Genomic DNA, 18207 nt, shown 5'->3' on the forward strand with positions numbered 1-18207 from the left:
ACATTTACCTACCACTTATAAGCTAAGGAATAAATTAGGCTTCATAGAGGGAAAAAGATATTCTTTGTCACTACCAAGCTCACAGTCTATAGAAGGGAGACAAAAAGATAAGGAGTTGCCTGGAAGTCCACGATACATGGCGATGCACAGAACTTTTATAGACACTCGGGGGGGGGGGGGGGGGCTCTGATTCCCTTTCTTGGAAGGGTGGGAGCTATCAGAGAAAACATTCTGGAGGAAGGTGCTACCTAAGGTGAGTGGGTAGGGGACCCATTCCAGAAACAGAGGACCAAATAAGCAAAGACATGGAAGCTGGAAGCAGTGTGGTATGACATGACTATAAAAATAAGCATTTTATTTTTTTAGGTTGGAGTTTAACATTGAAGCAGGAAGTGCAGAGAGATAGAACGGGAATTTAGGCCCAGCCCAGAGGTGTCTGCTTGTCACTCAGGAACCATTTCAAATGTCACTTCCATCAGAAAGTTCATAACGCTGTCCAACGGATTATCTTGGCCCTTGGATACAGATCATGTTGTTGGGAACCACTGGTTTACCTACTCCTATGTTGGATTATGTATTCTGCAAAGAAGCTATCATATCTCATGTCTCTTTGCATCCCATCTCCAGTATGAGTGTAGTTCATATAAAGTATTTGACAAATGTTTGTTGAAACAATGCATGAATAAATGGTTTCAGGCCACTGTTTCATGTAACCAATGTGTCCTGACATTGGGACATCAGGGAACCATCTTTGAAGGATTGCCAACAGTTTAGATTTCCTTACTTTTGCCTCTTTTGACACTTAGCATCTGAGTAAAACCTTTCTGGGGACATGGGTGAACCCAGATGAGCCAGAATTTGAATTACAGTGTAAGAATTGAAGAGTATCTTATCTGGGGGAGCCAGAGAAATGAGTCTGAACCAAATTCTCTAGAAAATTCTGAGGCCATGGTCTGCCAACATGTCCAAAAAACACAAGTAGGACCTACAAATATATTCAAAGCCAGAGCACCTGAACCATGTCAGGAATTAAGCAAAGGAGGTCCAGGTTGACTGGCACATATGGAGTTGGAATGTGTTTGACCTTTATAGACCATCTGCTTCATGATAGATGGGCAGGTCCGTTTAATTAAAGATACAAGATCTGGGCAGGAAGTGAAGGGATAATTGCTATTTACCTCATGTTTTTTTTTTTTTTAATCCATCTATGTGTGCTAGGCACAGTGATAGTTATAGTAGGAGATATGACATTGGATGAAGTCAGTTTCTAACATAAATTTATTTATCCTGTCTGCTTTCTTCTGCAATGTAAGATCACTCATTTTTCTGTTGCTGACATGATCATCTGGTGATATGATCGGTCTACAAATACTTAAAACCATTCAGTAAACACTGAGAACCATTTGATACATTAGTTTTTGCCAGGTTTTTTGAGGTTTATTGGTTCTTAAAATGTTTTTATAAATTGCTCTTTGTCTCCATTTTCTTAAAATTGTTTCCTGAACTTTCCAGAAGCGGTGCTCAGTAAATGAATGACATCATGATCATATAGTGTAACAGGAAGAAATACAGGATTGCCAAAATTGCAAAAGAATAAGGAAGTGAAAAAAGTTTTCTTAGAAATAATCACACAAGGAATTTGTTTGGGAGATGAAAACACCATCATGACATTATGGTATTATGAAAACAAAATTTAGGAAGTCAAAAGATGAATGTATAAAGCATAAAAAACAAAACTGCACGCATGGCATAAAGATACAGATTTCAACTAGGAAATGTATGAATCATCATAAAAACTAGATATTGAGCATGCTGTCCACAGTATTTTCCAATATTCACTATCTACAATATTCCAGTATTCATTATCTAACATTTTTTGGCCCGAAATATTTTGTTTTTATCTTTTCCTTCTAGGCTCTGTCCATATACTCAGGTAATCTGGGAGACAGAGGATTCTGAATAATAGTTCTTTCAAAGGGGTCGTTCGGCTGATGTGTGACTGGGCTGGTTCATTGATTGACACTCCCGAGGTAGTTGAGGATGTTAAAGAAATATGAGATCCAGTTAAATATGGTGGGAATTATGGTAGAAGTGGAGAAAGGATGGCTTGGTTGTGTGTACTTTAATATGTGTATGTTACACATCGGCTGTGAATATCTGCAGTCAAATCATGTGTAATGAGTAAGATTTATAGCATCTCTGTGTGATGGAAGGGTGAGGTTGGACAGATGAGGGGGGCAGATTTCCTGATAGCTATAGATGTGGCTCTAACTAAAAAATCATACCAAGGCGACTGGGTGGCTCAGTAAGTTAAGCGTCTGACTTCGGCCCAGGTCATGTTGGTTGAGCGTGAGTTCGAGCCCCCTGTGGGGCTCTGTGCTGACAGCTCAGAGCCTGGAGCCTGCTTCAGATTCTGCGTCTCCCTGTCTCTGCCCCCGCCCTGCTCATGCTCTGTCTCTCTCTATCTCAAAAATAAATTAACATTAAAATTTTTTTTTAAAAATCATGCAAATCATAAATAGGGTAAATGGCATGAATGTGTTATAATGTCTATGAATGACTGGGCGAAATCTCTGAGCCTCACAAAGTCAGGTGTGGGAAAACAGAGTCTTTAATGTTGAACCCACTTTCTCTTGGCAAGATGCCTTATCCAGCACCCCACTGCACCTCTGTGTCATAGCACTAACTGCATTCCTGTTTCCATGTAGTTAATAAATATAAACCAACATTTCTTTAGCATCTACTCTGCTAGGCACTTTTCTGGAAGAGAGAATGAAGAGACGGCAAGATCCTTATTCCCTGATCTAAAAGAAGGAGCAGATAAATAATTGCAATGGAGTCTAATCATTTTTTTATTGGTGAGATGGATAAACTGCTTTATTGCCTTTTTTTCCCACTGATCCCATCTTCATCCTTAGAATTACTGCAACAAGAAAACTGATTCTCCCACACAGCTGATAAGAGCTGATTCCTCCAACTCTGCTTTCAAGTTTTACTATCTCTTATGGCAACACTGGCTAATAAGAGCCTAATGCCCACGTGTCTGCTTCAGCAAAGAGATAAACATTTCACAAGGTTACAGCCAAAGTTCCTTTCTTCTCCTTGTTTTCTTTAGTAAGTAAACACTTTCGCCAGGCTCACCAAATCTCCTGAATGTTTTATAATCTTATACTTTTATAATTTTAGAATCTTATATGCTGGTTGATAAGCATTGTGGTTTTGTTATTTGATTTTCTTTTAGCTGTTACCATGAATGGAAAATACAACTTGTATCTGTCATGTTAAACTTTTTAATTTATTTTTATTTTTTTTAATATTTACTTATTTTTGAGAGACACACACAGAACACAAGTGGAGGAGGGACAGAGAGAGATGGGGACGTAGAATCCGAAGCAGCCTCCAGGCTCTGAGCTGTCATCACAGAGCCCAACGTGGGGCTCGAACTCATGAGCCGTGAGATCATGACCTGAGCCGAAGTTGGACGCTTAACCGACAGAGCCACCCTGGTACCCCTGTCATGTTAAACTTTTTCCTAATCTACAGTCGTCCCCGTTTATCCACAGGGGGTACGTTCTAAGCCCCCCAGTGGCTGTCTGAAACCATGGAGGGTACTGAACCCTATATATGCCGTTTTTTCCTATACATACATAACTATGATAAAGTTTAACTTATAAATCTGGCACAGTAAGAGATTAACAACAATAATGAAATAGGACAATCACTAACAATATATTGCAAGAAAAGTTATCTGAATGTGGTCTCTCGAAATATTGCATTGTATTCATCCTACTTCTTGTGATGATGTGAGATGATAAAATGCCTGCATAATGAGATGAAGTGAGGTGAATGACATAGGCATTGTGATATAGCATTGGGCTACTATTGGCCTTCTGCCCATAAGTCAGGAGAACCACCTGCTTTCACAGTTTTCAGACCACGGGTGACAGTGGGTAATTGAAACCAAGGAACACAAAACCACAGAAAGGGATGACTGCTCTAGTTATCTGCACCCAAACTTTGAGTTGTGGTTCTGTGCAGGGAAAGTTCTGGCTTGTTGGACATGTTCTTAATGGTTCCTTGTAAAAGTCAAGGATGTGGCCACTACTGCTTGGAAATGATATGTGCTTTGAAAGCAAAACTCGAAGAAAAAGGGAAAAGTAACTTTTACTCATTAGATCCCAATTCTGAGTCAGACCCCTGATGGCTCCCCCTTGTAAATGACACTTACCTCTCCCAGTTCCCTGTGAGGTGGATATTACTGCCTTTGTTTTTCAGATGAGAAAACTGAGAGACCCAGGTCACACAGAGTCAAAACTCTGTAGTCAAGATTGTCTTATACAAAATCCCACTGGGCCAAATAAAGCCAGCGACTTCAAGGATAAGGAAAAGAACTGTAGGCAAGGGAGAAATAGGTATCAAGCCACCAATTAAATTTACCGAATGTGTTTACTTTTTCCCAGCCCCCCTAGGAAGTAAGGTATTTTCTGCTCTCAGTTTATTTTACATTAGGGACCAAACCAGGATGCGCAAGGCTGAAGCTCAATGGGGAGTGAGTATAAGGAAGAGCCCCAAGCTGAAAAAGACAGAAAATCTCAACAATCCAGACAGTTGCCTCTCTGGCCTTACATCTTCCCCTCAAAATCTGATCCTCGTGGGGTTCCCAGAGACACCAGCCCCAGGTCAGCCCTCGAGAATGAGAGCAAAAGCAGACCACAGGCAAGGAGAGTTAACTCTCCAGCTGGCCCTGAGCTTCCCATCCCTCTCCAAGTATCTTGAGAAGCATTAATTAGCGTGTGGACTCCAACACGAAATGGTAAAACTTGAGTCTTTAACCAAAGAACTAGAGCAATATTTTATTCATTCATTCATTCATTCATTCATTTTACAACAATGTTTTAAAACGACAAGTTACGATACATTAATGGGTTGTGAAATACTTCACAAGCTTGTCGCCAAATGTCTCAAAAATGGATAAAGGAGGATAGTATAGAAAACGAAATATCAAACACATTGTACAAAGCAAATGTAAGTATTGTATTGTGAACTTGTGTTAGGGGTATGTGTATGTGTGTAAATACATAAACACACACACAGTGGATACACACACACAATATTTATAAATATGTAAGTGAATGCTTAATCTCCTGAGTTTGACACCTTTCTGTGACCAAGGAAAAATTTATTTTATTACCCCAGGACTTGGTTTCTTCCATGTAAAATTGAGATAGGAACCCTCCCTAACAATAAAGTAATTCCCATTTCCTTATAATTGTGTGCAGTGAGAATTTATTGAAAATTAGCAGTTCACCTTGCAACCAATATCCAATAACTAATATTTTGGAAAAAAAAAACAGGGTAGTTTTGAGTGGCAAAATTACAGTTGTTTAAAAATTTTTCCTTATAGTTTCCACTATGTTTTCTACGTTATCCGTAACGAGCATGTGTTCATTGTTTTTTATAATAAGAAAAAATATGGATGTATCTTTTAAAACAACTAAACCCTCAGTGCTCCATGTACTGAAAAGGAAACTGTGGTGGTTTTTTTTTTTTTTTTTTTCTTACCACAAAGGCCTTCAAAGGGAAAAAAAACAATACATTTAAAACTGCAGAGCAACTTTCAAGAGCAAAATATCTTTTGGTGGTTTTGGTTTGGTTTTGTTGATAAGGTCCATGACTGTGCAGTAAGTGTATAGTTTGTATATTTTCTGCAGGAAAAAAAAAAAGTTTGAGTACATTGAATCCTTATCACTCCGTAAATATTTCAACAGCGGGAGCTACAGCAAACAAATTGCTGCCTGAATAGGAAAGATTTTTCCCAACACCATTGCTGATAAAGGCGGCCACTTGATAGTGTTCTCTGGCAATTTCGAAGGAAGGATTTGCAAGGCTTCTGCATGGGTTGACTTTGCAAAATTTGTTTTAGTCCTTTGAGTCCCACTTACTGACTCTAACTAAGTACACCGTTGGAGGCAACCCATAAAAGGAAAAGAAGCAAAAAAAAAAAAAAAAAAAAAAAAAAAACCAGGATCTTACCTCCCATACTCCATTTACAGTATTTTCTCTCTCAAAGTTCATTTGACTTAAGGAACTTTGATTTATATTGCAACGATATCTTGCTGCTTACCACCAAGAATCAGTCTGTTAAATGCCTCAGTCTACACTCTGGACTGATGGGGATGGTACACTGAAAGCAATATTCAGAGCAACAATAATCATTATAGTTGCTGATTTTTTTTTAATGTTTATTTATTTTTGAGAGAGAGCAAGCGAGTTGGGGAGGGGCAGAGACAGAGGGCGACAGAGGATACAAAGTGGACTCTGCACGTACAGCAGAGAGCCTGACGATGCAGGGCTTGAACTCACAAACCGAAGATCGTGACCTAAGCAGAAGTCAGACGCTCAACCGACTGAGCCATGCAGGCATCCTGATATAGTTGCTAATTTGTTTTTAAATTTTTTTAAATGTTTATTCATTTTTGAGAGACAGAGAGAGACAGAGCACGAGTGGGGAAGGGGCAGAGAGAGGAAGACACAGAATCTGAAACAGGCTCCAGGCTCTGAGCTGTCAGCACAGAGCCCGTCGCAGGGCTCGAACTCGTCAACTGCGAGATCTGGACCTGAGCCGAAGTCGGACGCTTAACCGACTGAGCCACCCAGGCGCCCCTATAGTTGCTAATTTTTAAGTACAGCCTTAGCAGGAGGAACTGCATTGGGTGCTTTGCCCACATCATCTGTTTGATCCCCACGGTCATCTATGAAGTAGACACTCATACTATTCTCACTCCACAGATGAGGAAACTCAGGCAAAGCTCTGGCAAAGCATTGGGTGCCAGGCTGAGGCTTTACACCTTGAAGGTTTTATGCAAAAAAGTATCTGTATTTTGGAAAGCTAATCCAGGTGGCTTGAGTGAGTTGGGCTGAAGGTAAAAACACCAGATGGGTGAAAACTAGTTGGAAGACCATCGTTCGTTCCCCATAGACACCTCGGCTCTGCAGAATCATAGACTGCCCTCCGGTCGTGCTGAGGAGTTAATGGTTTTACGTCTTTCTACTTATTTTTCATCTTGTGGCAGTTCCGTTCTTCCCTTTGCCTCCAGCAAATTCCTACTCCACCTCCAAGCGCTATGCGTGGACAGTCCCTCCAGAGAGACGTAGCTAAGAGGTCAATGGCCTGTGTGAATGGCAGCGTAGAGGGATTTGGGCGTCAGAAGCATCTGCTCAGCCTCTAACAAGCTGTGGCTTTGGGACATTTCTTACATTTCCGAGACTTACCTCAATTCTGCAGTGGGAATAATAGTACATAACACGAGAAGGGGGTGCGGAAATTTGGATGACACTCTGAAACTTCGAAAGCCTCTATAAATAGAGTTTACTTAAGTAGTTTGTCATCTCAGAGGCCCTCCCCACACCCAAGGAGAATGAATTGTACCAGTCTCCTTTTTCTGTTAGCCGTCCAATCCTACCTCTACATATTGTTGTATTAGGTTGAAATGACATTAAGTCACAAGCAAAGGTCTGTAGTTTTCTCCCGCCTCCACTAGATTCTACTCCTTGCCCATGAATGGTTGGCTGAACAGCACTATTCTTTCCCAGAGATTTCCATGCCTTAATTCCTGGAATGTGTGAAAATGTTACCTTATATGGAAAAAAAAAAAAAGAGTTTGCAGATGTGTTAAGGGTCTTGAGAGGAGATTATCCTGGACTATCCAAATGGGCCCAATGTAATCACAGGTGTTTTGTTTTGTTTTGTTTTGTTTTGTTTTGTTTTGTTTTGAGAGACAAGCAGGGTATAAGAAGTGTCAGAGAGGAAATGTGACAACAGAAACAGAGGTTGGAGGGATGTAGTTTGGAGATGAAGGAAGAGACCATCCAGCACAGCACTATAGGTGGCCTCTAGAAGCTAAGAAAGGCAAGGGAACGGATTATGCCCTAGAGCCTGTAGAAGGAAAGCAGCTCTGAGGACACCCTGAGTTTAGCCTGTGAGCCCCAAATTGGGCTTCTGACTTCCAGGACCGTAAGATAATAAATGTGTATTGTTTAAGCCATTGTGTTCATGGTACTTTGGTACAGAAGCAATAGGTAACTAACACGCCTATCTGGAAGCACCCTCCTTCCTCCCCAAGATATAGTGGTGTCTTCCCGAAACATGAAACATGTACAATCTTGCACCTCTCAATTTTCCACAGCTGTTTAACATACATTCGTGATTTCTCCAATGTCAAGGGATTCATGGAACAGTGGTAGGCTGCAAAGAAAGTTTTACCGAACGTAAGAATACCAAGGAGAACATCTGTCCAAGACATTTGCAGGCTTACAGGAACATTCACAGCATATTAATGGGGTGTAGCAAAACCCAATTCTGTAGGTTTGACAAATGTGGGATTCACTAAAGGTAGTTATGTGGGTATCAGAACTATTTTTAACATTTCGCCTTGGTGACATGTCCACATTATCAAAGGACCAATAAAGAGTGAAATAGTTTAATGTAATTCTCTGGAAAGTATAAATATATTTCCACTAAGTAGTAGAGAATCCTAGTTTCATTTGTATTATTTTTTCTAATACTTAAGTTGAATATAAATCTTTACAATTTTTTTTTAGTGTGTATTTATTTCTGAGACAGAGAGAGACAGAGCATGAGAGGGGGAAGGGCAGAGAGAGAGGGAGACACAGAATCCGAAACAGGCTCCAGACTCTGAGCTGTCAGCACAGAGCCCAACACGGGGCTCAAACCCACGAACTGTGAGATCATGACCTGAGCCGAAGTCGGTCGCTCAACCAACTGGGCCACCCAGGCACCCCGGTTGAGTGTAAATTTTAAGGGCATAAAAGCAGAGCCTTATTTATTTATTTATTTATTTATTTATTTCTTATTTATTTATTTAAAAAAGCCTGTGACGTTTCAGTGTGATTAATACTTACTGGCAAAGCTAATTATAACATTAATATGTAAATAAAGTAAAATCACGTAAATATGCAAATATATATCAGTGAACGTGTCACACTAAATGAACCGGTCCTTATTAAACCCAACTTCCCTTCAAATATATTTTTTGCTTAAAATTCTGGAGATTTTCTTTTAAATGAAATTGAGTCAACACTATTTCTTTGCTCTATTAAGAAATACACCGCACGTCGATTTATTTTATTTATTTAGAACTTGGAGGGCAATAAAAAGAAAAAACATCGGGAGATTTTTCCACCATTAGCTTGAAAATGAATAAAACAGAAAACATGCTGCATTGCAACTGTACAGAGTGAGGCAGCTGGTAGCTAGCTCTCCAAAAGCTTCCGGAGTATTTTCTTATACAGGGGGGCGTTCGGGTCCAGGCATATTTTCCTACCATTCTTCAGAGAAGCTCTGCCAGAGAAAAGATTTGAACGTAGGGTTAGACGCGTAGTGAAGCGGCGGGTGGAGGAACACAGGCTAAGGCAAAGGAGGCAGAGGGTAGGGCCCCGAAGCCAGTGCATGGGACTCACATCATCTGGGGGACGGGGCAGTGGACTGTCGCACCCATCACCTCCAGGCTGCGGATATGCTTGGGACGGACTTCGGAGGTGGTCTTCACGCACAGGCAGCGCAGGTGCTCATCTCCTTCTGGGTCCCCTGAGGGTTGGGGGGGGGGGGCGGGGAGGCGGTGGAGGACAGAGCGGTGAGTCAGTGTACCTTCGAACTTACCTTAGGGATCTTTTTTCATTGCGTTTGGCTTTCATTTCCTCACCCATAAATCATACCTCCCTCAGAGAGAAGTGTTACTGACAAGACGGTAAAGTGCACCGGGCAGCTCATGGCACAGCGCCCGCACACCTAGGCAGAGCTCAGAAGATTATAAAAATTCCACCCCAGCCCTGAGGGTTCCCCGACTGCCTGCCGTCCGCCCCCGTCCCCTCCATGCCTTACTTTAGCTCTTACCTCTGGGGAGGGCGACCACAGCTGGCAAGAGCAGCAGTCCCAGGAGCAGGAGCCCCGAGCTGGGCAGGGGCCTGGGGGCGCGGGCACCCACTCGAAGCCTCATGTCCAGCAGGTGCCAGCAGGAGCCGAGAGTGCAAGGGCAGTTGGGGCCGAGGCTTTGCAGGCCAGTGGCTCCTAAGACTCTCCAGGCCGGTTTTATCCCCACTGTCAGCCCTGTCCTGTCCGGAAAACTGGGGCGGATTGTGGGGGAAGTGGAGACACTTCTGGGAAGGGTTAGGCCAGATCTGGCCAGCCAAGATTAGGAGGAAAAAAAAAAGAAGAAGAATACTGGGGTCAGCTGTTTTGGCTGGGAGCTGGGAGCAGGAGCAACACCCTCAATCTAAATTCATGTACGTGCACAGGGGTGCAGTTAGAGCCAGTATTTGAACCTGTCTGTTGGCTTTGTTATGTGTTATTGTAGAGTTCTCTGTGATCACTATGTTGCCATTTATACAGGTGGTGCCTTCAGACCCTAGACAGTTTCTGTTTCTTTCCCAACTGGCAACAAACTGCCTTTTCAAGAACTGCTTATTTCTGACAGCGTGTCCTGATTACCACGAAGTTGAGCTTTGTGGCTGTGTGTGTTAAAGGTGTGTCTTCGTAATTGTTTTCTTGCTCGTAAAAAGTTGAATTGGTCTTTGGGATGACTCAGCTCTGAATTTCACCCGAATGTGAAGTTTCCTCGGTCTCTTGAACAGGATCTACCCTGCCCTACCAGCCACCCTCTAGGAAGCAAAGTCTGTTACCCTGGTCTATCCTCTTACCCTGAGAAAAATTATGAAAGTAATATTGGAATGCATTCATTCTGTAAAAACTTGGTGCCCACATGTTACTGTGTTGGGCTTGGCCCAGAAATGAGGTCAAGCAGGAGAGTTTCCAGGCCACATTTCCCAGAGCCTGCTGTGACCTGGACAAGTGCCAGTTTAAGTCAGGCTGCACTGTGGCTGGATCAGTGATGTTCTAAGGAGGGCACAGAGCTTCTGGGAGTGGAGTGTAGAAAGATGTGGAAGAGGGGTGGAGGCTAGGTAACAAAATCCACAAAGTAAAGGTCAAGAGATCGATATGGACCATCTTCCCTTCCCTGATAAAAGGATGACTTGGGCTTTTTTTTTTTTTTTCGTTTTTTTTAAGTTTATTTTTCTTGAGAGAGAGAGAGAAGAGAAAGAGAGCAGGGGAGGGACACAGAGAGAGAGAGAGAGAGAGAGAGAGACAGAGAGGGAATCCCAAGCAGGCTCTGTGCTGTAAGCACAAAGCCTGATTTAGGGCTCAAACTCATGAACTGTGAGATCATGACCTGAATGGAAATCAAGAGTCAGGTGCTTAACTGACTGAGCCATCCAGGTGCCTTTACTTGGGCTCTTAAATAGGGCAAAGTATGCCCTCATCTCAAAGCCAGAGGTTTTCTGTCGCACTGATTAACAGTGGTGAAGGGCATCGGTGGCCCACGGCAGGAAACTAGCTGACTTTGAATGCTCAGGAGGACCAGGCTTCTGCAGGGCTATGCAATGTCCCTCCTCCACCTACAATGTTCTTTCTCTTAGTATCCCACCACTTGCCTTTCGGCTAAGTCCCATTCGAATTTCTGGTGTCTACCTAACATCACTTCCTCAGCGAGGCCTTTCCTGACAGCTACAGCTAATTGTGTTCCCTGTTGTGTCTTGTAGCATCCCTGCATTTGCGATCTCTCACTGATACAGATATTATACATGCAGATACATATGCATGTGCGCGAGTGTGTGTGTGTGTGTGTGTGTGTGTGTGTGTGTGTGTTTGAAAGTGTTTAAAATGTTTTCTGGGGCGCCTGGGTGGCTCAGTCGGTTAAGTGTCCAACTTCAGCTCAGGTCATGATCTCATGGTTTGTGGGTTCAAGCCCCAAGTCGGGTGCTGTGTCTCAGATTCTGTGTCTCCTTCCCTCTCTGTCCCTCCCCCGCTCGCACTCCGTCTCTCTCTCTCTCTCTCTCTCAAAAATAAACATTAAAAAATTTTTTTTAATGTTTTATCTCCCCACATGCAAAGCTGTATGAGGTGAGCGGTCATAATGTATATCACTGTTCTAGAACATGGGTAAGGACTCAGTATAAAGTACTATATTCATGAAGATAATGTTGAAAATGATGATGCTGAGGCTTTGGCTTGCTCCTCTGTCAGTTTCTTCACACAGTTAGAGCAGACTTCTATATCTGCAGGTGTCCCATCAGGTTGTGATTATTTGTCAACCTGTCAGCCCCTCCGACCAGACAGTGATCTCTTCAAGGACAATTCTCTGGGACTTACATATGTTGAACATCCAGCATCCAATGCAAATGGATGATCCAGAAGGTGCTGTAACTTACACAAGTGTATTGCACTAAAACTTGAGATCCCAAATAGGGTTAGTGGCAGAGGGGATGGATAGAAGAGATGGTTTGAGATATGAATGGGTGGCATACCGGATTTTACAACCTTACCCCCAGATGTCAATGTTTACAGGAAGTAGTAAATGTCATTAAGCGATTCTTTCTCTGCATTACATGAAATAGTTTAATGCACACAAAAATGAAAGACATGTGCATCTTAGGAGGTATCACATAGTGGAAAAAACCCGTGTCATGTTTCAGGAGCTGACCCTGTTGGTAGCAGGAGGAAACCACTAGAGAAATGAATGAAATGTCTGAGCTCTTGTGAATTATTGGAGAAAAACTAATGAAAACGATTGCAATCCCCACTTACTGCTTTATTATATGCTTATATATATGTGTATATATATTAACTATCATTTAATAAATGCATTTATTTTGTAGACGAAACATTTTAAGGCACTGAGCCTATACTGATGAGGAGATAATAAAAGTAGATCTTAATATACAAAATTTGTGAACTAAATGCTTAATACGTGAGTGTTCCCCCAAAGTCCATTTACAGATTGGGGTTGGTGAACTTGTTTCTCCTTCAACCATCAAAGTATGCTGCTTGCGATCAGGTCCTATTTTTGTGTGCCAATAACATCGCGATATAGAATATAATCTCTTCATTAGAGAAAGAAGATCGGGGAACGTGGTGTGGTGGTTAAGAGCAGAGCTTCAATTACTCACTCTGTCACCTACTTATTTATCTGATCTTGCGGCAAATTTCCTAATCTCTTTGAATTTCAGTATTCTTCTGTAGAACACTGGGAATGCTAATAGTACAACAAATAAAATAATAGCTAACATTTATATAGGGGTTCTTGTGGGGCTTCTAGCCCTTTGAATCTATTAACTCTTAATTTTCACAGTGATTGTCAGACAGGCAATATTATTATCCCATTTTAGAGATGAAGAAACTAAGGCACAGAGTGGTTATGCAACCTGTCCAAAGTTACACAGCTAGTAAGGGGTAGAGCTAATTCACCCAATTATTCTCTTTACAGAGGATGAACTCTTAACCAGATCATATCTATCTTGTGAGAATCATTTAATTCATCCATACAAAACACTTAGTATGCCAGGCATATTAAAATTTATCCAAAAATTTTCACTATTATAATAAATTAAGAATGACACACATCAGTGGCATGTGGGTGGCTCAGTAGGTTAAGCGTCCGACTCTTGATTTCAGCTCAGGTCATGATCTCACAGTTGAGGAGATTGAACCCCGCATCGGACTCTGTCTGTGCTGATAGCATGGAGACTGCTTGGGATTCTCTCTCTCCCTCTCTCTCTGCCCCTCTCCTGCTTGCACGTACATGCTATTTTTTGCTCTCTCTCAAAAATAAACAAATAAACTTAAAAAAAAATAATAATGGGGGCGCCTGGGTGGCTCAGTCGGTTAAGCGTCCAAATTTAGCTCAGGTCATAATCTCACAACTCGTGAGTTTGAGCCCTGCATCAGGCTCTGTGCTGACAGCTAAGAGCCTGGATCCTGCTTCAGATTCTGTGTCTTCCTCTCTTTATGCCCCTACCCCACTCGTGCTCTCTCTCTCTCTCTCTCGGAAATGAATAAATGTTTAAAAAAATTTTTTAAATAATAATAATAAATTAAAAAATCTAAAATTGACACAGATCATCAACTAGTGATTTTGTGTGCTGTATTGAGAAATAAATGAAGTGTAAAAAAAAGGGGGAGGGGTTAGTAAGGCTTTTTCCCTCAACAATTCTGTTAAAATTAATAATATATGACTGCAAAGCAACAACAAGTTTTGATTTCATGTTAGTACTTCTGTGAGGATAGTGTGGGTATAAATTTAAGGGATTAAGAAATAAATGACCAGGGGCGCCTGGGTGGCTCAGTCAGTTAAGCGTCTGACTTCGGCTCAGGTCATGATCTCACGGTCTGTGAGTTCGAGCCCCACGTCGGGCTCTGTGCTGACAGCTCAGAGCCTGGAGCCCGTTTCAGATTCTCCTGTTCATGCTCTGTCTCTGTCTCAAAAATAAATGAAAGAAAGAAAGAAAGAAAGAAAGAAAGAAAGAAAGAAAGAAAAAAAGAAAGAAAGGAAGAACGAACCAGAGGGAGCGGGGAGAGAATGGGCAAAATGGGTGAAGGGGAATAGGAAGTCCAGGCTTCCAGTTATGGAATGACTAGGCCACGGGGATAAAAAGCACAGTGTGGGGAATGTAGTCGATGGTGTTGTAATGATGTTGTACGGTGTCAGGGGGGTAGCAGCACTTGGGGAGCACACAGCACAAGGGAGAGAGATGGTCAGCCACTCTGCCGAAATGAATGCAACTTTGGCCATCAGCTATATTCAAATAAAAAAAAAATGTAAAAAAAAAAAAATGAAAGCTCTGTTTCTTATAAAACAATGATTAGAAGTCTGCCAACGTGTGAATTTTTTATTTTCGTATTCGCAAGGTTGATTCCACCACAAAAATTGTAAACAGACAGGATGTGAATGCAAATATATACGAACATTCCAGGTTAAAACATTTAACACCATAGAGAACCTATGTTATTATTAGGATTATTATTGAAAATACTGGAGTGTTTTTATTTTATTTTTTTTATTTTTATTTTTTTTTTTTCAACGTTTATTTATTTTTGGGACAGAGAGAGACAGAGCATGAACGGGGGAGGGGCAGAGAGAGAGGGAGACACAGAATCGGAAACAGGCTCCAGGCTCTGAGCCATCAGCCCAGAGCCTGACCTGGGGCTCGAACTCCCGGACCGCGAGATCGTGACCTGGCTGAAGTCGGACGCTTAACCGACTGCGCCACCCAGGCGCCCCTGGAGTGTTTTTAATAGAGAGAATGTTAATGCTGTTCATCATATATTTTTTTATTCTATAGTATTAAATGTATTCACTTTAAAGTAAGTAACCACAGCTTACAAGACTCACATTCTACAACTTTATTATTTTTTAGGGTTTGAGGCTGAAATAAACACTAGAAAAACCTTTCAAAAATGCTGGGAGGCAAAGTATCCTAAGACGAAGACAATGAAAAACTCTATTAAGTCCCTAAATAAATCAACAAACATTTATTGAGCAAGTGCTCTATTCTGGGCTCTGTGTGATTCCTAATAACAATGGCCATTATGGAATCTATTAATCATCATGAGTATAGCTAGTCTCACACTCAAGTAGAGCAAGAGAGGTTAACACGCATATGAGTATTTGGAAAGAAAATTTTAAATAAAGGAATGCAAAGCATAGTGCCATATTTGGCCAGGAGTTAGGGAACAAACCATATATTATATTTTGGCAGTAAGTTTGCTTACTGTTACCTTCTCTCTGTCATCTATGAACCAGCCTTCTCAGAATGTCATGCGACTTTTCGAGGTAGAATTGAACACATATCCAAAGTTCAATACAATATGAGTAGGTATTTTGGATAAATAAGAACTCCAGGAAGTCGAACCTTCAAACTCCTACTCTTCTTGGGAGATAGAAAGATTTGACACAAAGCGAACAGATTAAGCCATTGACCCACTACTTTCCAAAATTTTCTGGACTATTTTCTTGATTTTGGGAGCTTCTGGGTCCAGGCAGACTTTGTTCCGGTTCTTCAGCGTGGCTCTGCAAGAGGGAATGGAATGATCTGTGAGTGCCCTGGCCTGACCCTCAGAAGGCATTCACCGGGCTGGTGGATTAAACTGCGTCGGTGGGGACAGAAGCAGAGAGTTTCCCTAATGCCCAATGAGGCAATGGTACAAAAACAGGGACTTACATCACTTCGACGTTGGCACAGTGGGGTCCTGCCCTGAGCACCTCCAAATTCTGGATGTTACTTGGGTGAATGCCAGAGACGGTTTTCATACACAGGCAGCGAAGTTCAACGAACGGCTCCACGTCTGCATGTTTAGCTAGGGTAGAAAGCGTGACTCTGTTAGTGGTCCCGATTCTTGCGGAGATCTTATCTAGTGGCTTGTTTCTTTAGCCCCTTATTTGTTAACTGTGCCGCTCTCCTAAAGTCGCTGCGTCTATGACCGTCCGATCTTTAGTAAAGTACCCTGGCAGAATGCTTTGGCACACGTGAAGTGCCCACTAAGCATACCCTCTCCTCCCGGAGGTACTGGTGTAACGGCCTCTCCAGCCCCAGGAGCGACCCTGTAGACTTTCCCCCAGGCCCTGCTGCAGCAGAAGCAGCCACAGCTGCAGAGAGGCAGGGACTCCACTCTCAGCGCTCCCGCAGTTTCTCTTACTTAACCCAGAGCGAACCAGCGTGCTCAGGAACAGCGACAGCAGTAGCAAGCCCCGTAGGACCGGAAGCCGGCTGGTGCTGGAGCAGGAGGAGGTAGGACTGAGGCCCATGGTGGAGACGACTAAGCTGGAGTCGGTCCTGGAGGCCTCGGTGCGAGGGCGAATTGCTGCCTCCAAGTCTGCGGTCATGGTGTCTCATGCTCTCCCGATGCCTTTTATACAAGCCCCTCGAGGCCAGCAGGGAGAAAAAAGATAGGGAAGAAGGGATGGTGTGTGGAAATACATGTGGGAGGATGGGCAAGTTGTGCTCAACCCAGATAAACACCAGGCAGGTCGGGGTTCCTGCTCAATTTTATTTATACTTCCCTTCACACTGTGCTCTCCGCACCCCCCTTCCCCCATTCTTAGTACCCATATCCTTTACACGAATATAACCTTCCACGTAGGGAGGTAAGAACTAAACTGAAGTCTTACACAAATTTTCTTTGTGTATCTACATGATAACACTCTGCTTTTCCTATAAGGCAATTTCTAGGCTTAACAGACACTTTATGACTATCTGAGAGCATACATATATGGCCCTTTCCAGGTGCCAAAGAAAGCAGATGTTCCTAACTCAGTTGTTGATAAATGTTAGGATTTGTTTGTAGTATGTGCATAAAGTAGGAGCCAATTACCGCCAAAGGCCCACTTTGCATATTAGTTTGTGGGTTGCTTTCTGTTTTCAGAATGTATTATTTTTTTCTAATGCCATCCAGAAACTAGAAGAAAAGCGCCTCCTCCCTCGTGTTGTAAAATAAACTGCTTGTTGAGTCTACTCTAAAAAGCAACACCCAGCATATTTCCTTTTTCTTTTATTTTTAATATTTCAGGGAAGTAGGTAATATAATTCATCGTGAAAGGTTCATACACTGCAGATGTATGTGGAATAAAACATGTAAATTTCTCTTCATCATTATTCTATATCGTCACTCTCCAGTGGAAACCTTAGATAACAGTTTGATATTAGTTTTCTGTTCTGTCTACATTTATATACACACATATGTGTATATAGACAGACACACACATCACTCGTAGAGAAACACATATATCGATAGAGGTAGACATAGATTTCTTAATATAAATGGGATCATTAGATGGTTTGCTTTTGCCCTTCAAAAATACGCCTTCAGCATCCTTTCATGCTACCCCAAGGTCATCTTTCCCCATCCTTTTTAATGGCTGCGTGACATTGTATGGCATGGGCAATCCTCAACCAACTTCTGTCTTATTGGTGACCTTGAGGGTGTTTCCAGGTTTGCAGTGTTACAAACTGCAACAAAATCTCTGTTCCTCAATTCTCAGAGTGCAATCATGAGTCTTGATCTCAAACCCTAGGTGATATAGAGAAAGCACCTGCACATCACAGGCTGGCTTGTGTGTGTTATTGTCTGGATCTCGCTTTCTTCTATGAGACTTGCTTCCTCAATACACTTTTAAAGGTAGAGGCATGTCCTAGGTTTCTTTGAATGCTTTAGGGATTTTTTGGTGTGTAGGATAATACATTACACAGTGGGTCTTAAACAGTGTTGGTGAGTAGATCAATGAGTATCGTATGAAGGAAAGTTTTTTTTTTTTAATTTTTTTTCAACGTTTTTATTTATTTTTGGGACAGAGAGAG

The 18207-nt window shown here is 42.0% G+C and overlaps 2 protein-coding genes across 2 annotated transcripts; both read right to left on the reverse strand.

Moving 5' to 3' along the window:
• Positions 1-9135: 9135 nt before the first annotated feature.
• Positions 9136-10139, reverse strand: LOC112859032 (platelet factor 4-like). The gene is made up of 3 exons (XM_025922379.2): positions 9914-10139; positions 9481-9607; positions 9136-9361 (listed from the first exon to the last, which is right to left on the reverse strand). The coding sequence occupies exons 1-3, from the start codon at positions 10014-10016 to the stop codon at positions 9274-9276; spliced, it is 318 nt and encodes a 105-aa protein (XP_025778164.1). The 5' UTR covers positions 10017-10139; the 3' UTR covers positions 9136-9273.
• Positions 10140-15241: 5102 nt separating this feature from the next.
• Positions 15242-16791, reverse strand: LOC112858033 (platelet basic protein-like). Its single transcript, XM_025921360.2, has 3 exons — positions 16550-16791; positions 16075-16210; positions 15242-15923 (listed from the first exon to the last, which is right to left on the reverse strand). Exons 1-3 carry the CDS (start codon positions 16734-16736, stop codon positions 15821-15823), a joined length of 426 nt encoding a protein of 141 aa, XP_025777145.1. The 5' UTR covers positions 16737-16791; the 3' UTR covers positions 15242-15820.
• Positions 16792-18207: the final 1416 nt, after the last annotated feature.

This window comes from Puma concolor, chromosome B1 (assembly GCF_028749965.1).
Source record: "Puma concolor isolate L17-30 chromosome B1, mPumCon1.1.hap2, whole genome shotgun sequence".
Lineage (NCBI taxonomy): Eukaryota > Metazoa > Chordata > Mammalia > Carnivora > Felidae > Puma > Puma concolor.